Source organism: Vombatus ursinus, unplaced genomic scaffold (assembly GCF_900497805.2).
Source record: "Vombatus ursinus unplaced genomic scaffold, bare-nosed wombat genome assembly UNPS02004679.1, whole genome shotgun sequence".
Lineage (NCBI taxonomy): Eukaryota > Metazoa > Chordata > Mammalia > Diprotodontia > Vombatidae > Vombatus > Vombatus ursinus.
In genome coordinates this window covers 274847-283469 of record NW_020944457.1, presented here as the reverse complement: position 1 = coordinate 283469, position 8623 = coordinate 274847, and the positions used below count along the sequence as shown (strand labels likewise).

Sequence of the window (8623 nt, the reverse complement as noted above, 5' to 3'; positions counted from 1 at the left end):
GAGAGGAGGGGGCCTGAACCAGGGTGGGGGTGGGGCAGAGGAGAGGGGGGGGCCTGAACCAGGGTGGGGGTGGGGCAGAGGAGAGGGGGTGGCTTTTCTTGGAGAGACAAACCTCGATTGCAGATTGGCTATTTGGGTATGGGGTGAATGGAGAGCTGAGGATGATAAGATTTGAAACGTGGCCCACTGGCAAGATCGTGGGACCGTTGATAGTAATGGGGAAATTGGGAGCGGGGGAGGGTTTCATGGAAAAGCCAGTGAGTTCTGCTCTGGACAGGTTGAGTGTGAGATGCCAAGGAGACATCTGCCCTGAGACGTCCAGGAGGCATTTGAGAGGTGAGGCCGGAATTCAGGAGAGAGATTCCGGTTGAGCCGAGATGGGCTCTCAGTATTGAGATGAAAGGCGCCCGTGAGAGCTGACGAGATTGAGTGAGGTGGTCTGCGGGGAGTGGAGAGCCCAGAAGGGAGCTTGGGGGCACCCCCATCTAGGGAGCACAGCGATCTGGCCTCATCTGAAACAGGGGGAGATTGGACTCGGTGTCTGAGTCTAATCACCTTGGAGATGTAGGTGAACGGGCACTTTTGGGCCCGTCGTTCATTAGCCAAGAAAGGTCGCAGGTGGGAAGGAAGCTTGGCGACATCTAGGCCAACATCATCAGTTTGCAGGTGGATGATGCGGGTGCCCCTGGCACAGCACCTTGGAGCTCAGGTCCCTTGAGGCCCTGTACCCCCTGGCCTTTGTCATGCCCCATCACCACCCTGTGTACTTCCCACCCCCGGGATTCCACTTCTTGGATCCTTTCCTGTCCTTCCTTTGTCCCATAATCCCCAGGCTCTCTGTTCTGCCCTTCACATGTGAGGTTCCAAGTCAGGATCGCCGTTGGAGCAGTCCTGGTCTCCTCCAGCTTTCTAGTGCCCTGATCCCCACCTGGTGCACTCTTCTCTCAGAAGTGAGGGGCGCCAGAAGACTTGGGCTCCCCTAGCAAATGAGGGGGTGAAGCAGCATCGGCTGAGTCTCCTCTAGGGCTTTGTGAGGGTGATTTTAATGGGATTAGAGAGAGGCTAGGGGGCTTCCAGGCCGGGGCTCTGACTGCCTCACTTTGCCCCTGAGAAAATGGCAGAAATTCTCTTTCTAAAGGAAGACTTGAGTCTGCCCGTCATCCTCCATTGAGGCTAGGGGTGTCTGGGGGCAAGGCCTTTGCAGAAATGAGGGCTAAACAGGCCTGTTTTTTGAAGGGTAGCCCGGTGCCTTCATAATGTTTGGGGACCTGTTTGAAGAGGACTTTCCCTACATCCCAGAGAATCACCTCGAGAAAGGAAGGAAATCCAAGTGCACGGAGCCTGAGCCGCCACCCCCCCGGGGCATCACCAACCTGAGTGGCATCCAGAACCAGGGCGGGACTTGCTACCTCAACTCGCTGCTGCAGACTCTCCATTTCACCCCAGAATTCCGAGGTAGGCACCTTACAAACACGTTTATTCCCGTCATTCCGTCCCCATGGAAAGTCAGACAAGCGTCCCGTCAAGGACACTGTCCTCAGAGGATCTGGCTGCCAGTCCTGCCCAGGTGGCTTAGGGAAGGCCTCTCATCACCCTTGGCCTCAGTTTCCTCACCTGTAAAGTGAGGGGGTGGGTGTGATTGTCTCTGAGGCCCCTGCTGTCTTTCCATCCAGGATCCTGTTCCCAGGGACCATGCCTACATCTTTGGTGGTCTGTGCTGGGTCAGAATAACTCTCACATCTCATTGTTGAGTAAATTAGATGGGGCCTTCACTGTTAACATCAGTCAACTATTATAACATCTAAAGTAACCGAGGCAGGGGGTCATTGCTGTGGTGGCTGTGGTTAGGAGTGTTTTGGTAACCCCGAAACAAAAGAGAAAATTGAGGCTACCTCTCATGAGCTGATGATGGTCTCGGGTGGGAGGGGTCCCAGAGCTAGGAACTATCCAGACTGTAGCTGTAGCCAGGTGTCTCGTGGCTTGAACCCCCCGCGTGGCTCCTGGGTTGGCTGCTGCCCTCGGAGCCCCGCGGGGGCATCAGGGCAACGTTGAAGAGCGGCGTCAGGGCAGCGGACAAAGAGAAGTTGGAGCCAGCAGGAAGAGGATTTAGAGTTTAGGGTCATCACCAAACGACCAGAATGAGCCTGATCTGGACGGCGAAAGGCCTCCTTGTTAGCATCCGGCACTGCCCTCCCGGCTGCAGGTTTGCTCTCACTGGCTTTGACGTAAACTCAGGGAGAGCCTAAAAGAGCAGCGATGCCCCTGGAGCATGTATGCTGAAGCTGCTGTCACCGAGAGGCTTCCCTGGGGAGAGCGGGCAGCGCGGGGGCCCTTCTCCAGACCCCTTCTCAGCATCACGTTTTAAATGATAAATGCAACAAAGCAGAGTACGGAGGATGACAAAGGGAGCCCAGAGATGGGCAGAAATCACGAAGGGATTGTTTTCCCCATCCCTGGAACTGACCTGGACTCCTGGGCTGGCCCGCAGGGACGTGGGGCCCTGCTCTTCTTCTTTCTGGGGCTCCCCGCTGTACTCCACAGGGCACAGCCAGGGCAGCTATCCCCAAGTCCTTGGTAGGCAGGCCTTCTTGCCTCTCTCTCCACTTTCCCACCAGATGCTGCCATAGCGGTGCTGTGGGAGCTTGCACGCACATTACACACACACACACACACACACACACACACACGTAGGCACCCACCCACATTATACACACGTGCACACACACACTTGTACTCACACGCTCGTACTCACAATCGCACTCACACTCAGACACTTGCACGCACACTTACAACGCACACTTGCATGCACACATACATGCGTGCACACACACACTCACATGCACTTGTCCACACACCCATGTGTATACACACTTACACACATGGACACACGCACACACACACGTGTACTCCCACACTCGCACTCACAATTGCACTCGCACTCAGACACTTGCTCATGCACTTACATGCACTCACACATGCACACTTGCACACACCGACACATTCATATGCACTTGTTCACACACACGTTCACACTGATGCACACAATGCATATACACTTGCACACAGACACATGCGCACACGCACGGACACACGCACACAGTGCATACATGCTTGCACACGCGCACACGGACACATGCACACACATATGGATGCACCCACACACACTCGTGCACACACACGTACACACACACATATATGCATGTGCGTGCATGCACACACACTCAGAGCTTTACAGTTACAAAACCTACCTTTTCTCCTTGGTTTCTCACCATACAGTGAGGAGGGCAGTGATTTGAATCGCAGAGGCAGGGCTGCAGCCCCTCTCGGGAAGGTCTCCAGAGGCAGGCTCGGCGCTGCCCGTGGTCCTGAAGGCCGCTAGCTGGGGGAGGGAACGCTCCTCGTTGGAGAGCTTCGTTGATGCCGGAGGACTCCTCTGTTTGTGTATGGGCCAGTGGGGCCTCAGCAGTGATGGGAATCTCCTTGTTGGGTTAGGCTCTGGGAGGGAAAACAGTTTTCAGTTCCTGGGGCTCTCCAGGATAGAAGATTGAATCCATTTTCCTGAGCCTTCTTTTCTCTTCCTCCTCAGCCCCATTAATTCCAAAGGCAGCTGGGTGCCCCGGTGGATATGGTGTTGGCCCTGGAGTCAGGAAGACCTGAGTTCAAATCCAGCCTCAGGCAATTCCTGGCTGTGTGACCCTGAAGATAATGATCATTGCCTAACTCCCAGGGTGGTTGTGAGGATCAGATGAGGACGAGATGATATTGATAGTGCCCTTCACAAGCGTCGAAGCGCTACCCGCCTGCTAGCGGTTAGCATCGCCGTCTTCCGGAAAGGGAAGCCCGCTCTGACGCTCCCATGAGTAGCAGTGTTTGTTCTGACGGGTTCCAGCCGCGTCAGGGACAGACGCGGGCTCCATCCTGGGGGCTCGGGGCCAGGCAGAATAACCTGGTAGGAGAAGCTGGAGTCTCGCCGTTTCAGGGGTAGTGTCGCCGCTGCTCCGCTCCTGTGGGACTAGTCGTGGAAGCGGAAGGCCCGCGGCCTCCTAGATCTCGGGCCGTCTTGTGCGGCCCTCGTTTTACAGGGGACGAAACTGAGGGCCGAAGAGGGGCAGGGACTGCGGGTCGGGATTCTCGCCTGAGTCTTGGGAACCCCCCCTGCCGGGAGATGCTCTTGCACAAAGAGATTTGGGGGTGACAGATGAGAACTTAGCCCTTCAGGCTCCTGAAGGAGAGCTGTTCATCCCTGGGTCAGCTGCTCCCCTCGGAGACGGTCTGCATAGCCACCTCACTCTCTTATTCCTCTGTGTGTGTCCTCACTGCCTTTTCAGAGTGTTTTATTTTTGAAATTGTGTCTCCTTGCCACGCGGAGGCTGTGGCTGAGGAGATCTCTCCTCTCCCCCCCACCCCCCAACCCCTGTAGCCCTCCTGGGTCTTGAAGGTGGCTGAGGTTCTCCTTTGCCTTTTCTTTGCAGAAGCTTTGTTTGCTCTGGACCCAGAAGAGCTCGGATCCTTAGAGGACAAGGATGACCCCGATGCGAAGGTACCAGTCCGCCCTTGATTCCCTGAGCCTGCCAGGCAGAGCGCTTTGGAGGAGAGAAGGCGCTTATCCGAGCAGAGGACTGCCCGCTCCTTTTCTGAGCAGCCGGACTGATTTCCCGTCCTCCCCAGTGTCTGCCCTTCGCGAGAGCGAGCGCCGCACTGACCATCCCTAGACGACTCTTCTCAATTTAATCTGGCTACGCAGGCCCTGTCCTCCTTTCTTGTCCCAAGCACGGTATCTTCAGATCCTGTGTCTCCCAAATAGGAAAAATAAACGTGTCTGGCTTTGGCCTCATTGCCTGTCAGGGTGTCAAAGGCAAAGAGGCAGCTGATGACTTTCTCTTGCTTTTACATTAGCTCTCAGTGGGTTGGCAGTGGACCTGAGACAGACTCTGCGGCATTAATCTGAGGGGAACAAAGTGACGTCACCGAAGGGATTGGAATGAAAGGCCTCATTGGGCTTGGGAGGCCCGAGCGGCGATGCACCGGCGGCCCTGTGGCCGCTGCTCCCCCAGAGCCGATATTCAGAGCAGTTAAAGGAGAGAGCTCAGTGTCGCTGAACAGCCAGGGTTGGGTCCAAGACCCTGACGTTTCCTGAAGGCTTAGTGATCCTTGCCAATGAGCAGCCCGGACCCTGTTTGCTTTGTAAAAGCAGGCCCCTCCTAGGCTTCTCCCAAGGGCTTAGTTAGTGGAGAACCAGAAGGGACTTGGGATTAAATAGTCCAGCATAGAAGGCCTGGCCCAGCAGCACAGAATTTTAAAGCTGGAGGGGACTTTGGTCCCCCAGTCCAGCCTGGGTCCCCCCAGAGAAGCCCCTCTTTGACACACCCGTCAGGTGGCTGGTGAGAGGAGGAAGGCGCATTTAGGGAGCAGGTCACATGAAGACCACCTGGGGGGGTCTCAGGACTGCTGCAGGCCCATGGAGTCAGCATGGAACATGGCAGCCCTAAAGCTGCGCTCATTGTCGGCAGCGTCCAGGCTTTGGGAGGTGACAATCCGTACCCTGCTGTGGTTAGGTAGATTCACACTGAGGAAGGATGCTGACGGATTGAAGCATTGTCAGGAAGGGTGTGACTGCTGCTTCTGAGCGTCTCAGTGTCTCATGTGGGACTTAGCAGGCGAATGCAATCGAGATGTCAGCTCATGAAGGGCTTGTGTGCCCTGGGTGGGGCTGGCGCTCTGTCGACACCCAGTTCGGCCGTGTGTGGTATATACCCGCAGCTTTGAGCCTTCACTGCTACGTGTGTGTGCGTGTGTGTGCGCGCGCACGTGTGTGTGTGTGTGTGTCTTGGTTCATTGCAGAAGGGAGACCCCTGGGCCGGGGGAGTAGCCTTTATGGGCATGAAAATTAATCTTGTTCATAAAAAGTAATAAAAGGCATCTCACGTTATGTACGCCCTGATCCTGCCCTCACAGGCTGAGACCACATCTTGATGTTTACATCTCTGAGGCCAGCCGAGCGCATGGTTGTGCATTGTAGAGATGGGGGTAAGGGCTGTCCTGGGCCTTCGCCTTCCATGGGTAAAGGACGCTCCCTCTACGATGCAAATGGGCACCCGCTCTACAAATTATAGGCTTAGAAAGCTGCCCGCAGCCTTGAGACGTCACATGAGCTGCCAGCAGGTATCATAGGCAGGGCTGGACCTCAGCTCTTTCTGACCTTCTCTCCCTTTGGCCTGCCCATCGTAGGTCTCATTCCGGGGAGAGCACGGGGCCACAACGGCCAACTCCAGCACCGTCACTGACTCCCTTTTATGACTAAGGCCGTGGCGAGGCGTTGTGGTTACTGACTCAATGGAACTCTTCCCTCTCCTCCTCTAGGAGGGAGCCTGCCAGTTAGCCTAGTGGGAGCTGTGGGGCCTCTCCAGAGTGCCTGGTTACGCAGGACCCGCTGAAGGGGCATTTAATGACTCGGAGACAGTTGTTCTCTGTGGTTAGCAGCTGTGATTTCACTGGGCTCTGCGCTCATGCCCCCACAGCTGCCCCGAGCTTACCGTCTTCGTAAGTTGATGTAGCTGAGGAAGTCACTGCCCACCGGCCGGCGCTCTGGTGATGCTTTGCTAGCCTTGGCTCGTCTGAGCTCTCAATCTCCGGAGGCCCAGAGAGGGCACGGGGAGCAGAGGGCTGCCAGAGCCCCGTGTGCGTTTGATGAGTGGCCATGGGGAGGGAGCAGTGTCCCCCACCTGGTGTGTTCAGTGTGGTGCTAGAATGACCAGGTCCCAGGAGCAGCCAGTGCTGGCCCCGCCCTCCCTGTTGCCCATTTGCGTCGTCTGTCTCTGGGCTTGGGCTGGGCCCAGAGGTTTGCATTGTTTCTCTAGGGAAGGGCTGAAGCCATTGAGTCCAGCCCCTCACATTTTACAGATGAGGAAACTGAGGCCAAGCGAGGTTAAGTGACTCATTTGCTTGAGGTCTCAGCTAAACCGATAAAGTTCTTTGTGGATTTTTGGAGCTCAGATTTGATTTCCACTTGTGGGCCCTCAGAGCTTTTCCTGCTCGCCTAGGGGAGGAACCCTTGGACGATTCTGGCATGGGCGGGGGCGTAACGGGAGCAATGTGTGTGCCATCCCTCTAGGTGCGGGTCATCCCTTTGCAGTTACAACGGTTGTTTGCCCAGCTCCTTCTCTCAGACCAGCAGGCGGTGTCCACCACTGACCTCACCAACAGCTTTGGCTGGAACAACAGCGAGGTAGGTGTGTGCAGGGCGTGTGGGGCGCCAACTCAGCAGCCCGCTCTCTAGGCGCTGTAGGCGCAATGTGTGAGCAGAAGGGACGATGTCTGCACGCTGCGGGGGCTTCCTCTGATGGCGGGACGTCTTTGGCTTGTCGTTGGAACGTTATTTGGGCTTCCCAGGTTAGCCTGGGGGCACCTCCTCAGACCTTGCCTGGGTGGGTGCAGGCATGGATGCGAGGAGGGAAGGGAAGAAAGAAGAAATAACGGCCAGGCCCGGTCGGGCCAGGCCGAAGGGTCTCAGAAGGCTGGAGCCTTGACCCAGCTCTTAGAAGGTGGCCTTGAAGGCGGTAGGGGAAAGAGTGGAAGGTGGGGAAGCAGTTTGAAGCGACTTTCACAGCTCCCAGGAGCTGGGTTTGAGTTCTGTCTTGGATACATGGCAGCTGGGAGACTCGGGGCAAGGCTCTGGACCTCTCAGTGTTGCCAAGAAGGTGCCAACCTTCATTGGTCTCTGGAGAGAGCAGCAGCTGTGGCACCGGGAGCCATGGTTTCGTGTCCCGAGCTCTCTGGGTGACCTTGAGAAAGGCCCTTCCCTTCTTTGGCTTGTGTTTCCTCATCTGTGAAATGAGAGGGCTAGCCGGACAAATTCGCAGCACAAAACGTGTGGCCCTCCTTTCGGAGACACTTTGTGCTGATGGCCTGTGCACGCTTTGGGGGATTTCTGTCTTTTGAAACTGCTTATTCAGGAAGCCTAGAAAACTTTGGTACATTCTACCCATTCTACTGAGACTGAGGGAAGGGGGTGAGATGCCGGCCAGGCCTGGGATCTCCCAGATGAGGAAACTCCCTCTGCCAGTACAGATAGGCACCCTCTCTCATTCTACTTCATTGCCTTTTGTGGGGAAGAAAGCTTAATGACAGCAGCAGAGGAACTCAGAGAGGTCCTTCCCCAGAGTCCCTGGTGTGAGCTTTTCTGTCTGTGCCTCAGAGACGTGCTTGCCTTTCTTGTGTGTGCCCTCCCCCAGCCCTCTGTCCAGGCCCAGGAAGCCCCGAGGAGCCGCTGACTTTCAGTCTCTTCTCCCATGAACTAGTGGGGTGTGACCTCCACGCTCGTTCTGCCACTTTAGACTCGAGCTTTTGGCACCCTTGAGCCTCCTCTGCCTTTTGTTCTTTGCCTCCGCCAGGAAACGTTTACTTGTAAAGGCCCTTGTGCAGTGTCCTGTTTTGCTCTCTGTTGTCCTACCCATCCCAGATGACTGGTTCATTAAAACAGGTCCCCTAAGGCCCTCTCCCACATACGTTTTGTTACCAGGTGACTAGTTCATTAAAGCAGATTCCCTAAGGCCTTCTCCTGTGTGCACTTTGTTACCAGATGACAATTTCATTAAAGCAGGTCCCCTAAGGCCTGCTCCCACAT

The 8623-nt window shown here is 55.9% G+C and overlaps 1 protein-coding gene across 4 annotated transcripts in view; it reads left to right on the top strand.

Moving 5' to 3' along the window:
* LOC114025730 (ubiquitin carboxyl-terminal hydrolase 40-like) overlaps nucleotides 1-8623 on the top strand; it is a 64132-nt gene that overhangs the window by 1253 nt on the left and 54256 nt on the right. Inside the window, exons 2-5 of one of the 4 annotated variants that reach the window (XM_027839228.1) lie at nucleotides 278-336; nucleotides 1242-1455; nucleotides 4473-4540; nucleotides 7112-7225. In XM_027839228.1, the coding sequence (XP_027695029.1) occupies nucleotides 1257-1455; nucleotides 4473-4540; nucleotides 7112-7225 (381 nt within the window). In that variant the 5' untranslated portion in view covers nucleotides 278-336; nucleotides 1242-1256. Of the gene's footprint in view, nucleotides 1-277; nucleotides 337-1236; nucleotides 1456-4472; nucleotides 4541-7111; nucleotides 7226-8623 lie in introns of all 4 variants that reach the window. The other 3 variants (XM_027839218.1, XM_027839209.1, XM_027839199.1) reach the window with 3 other exon arrangements.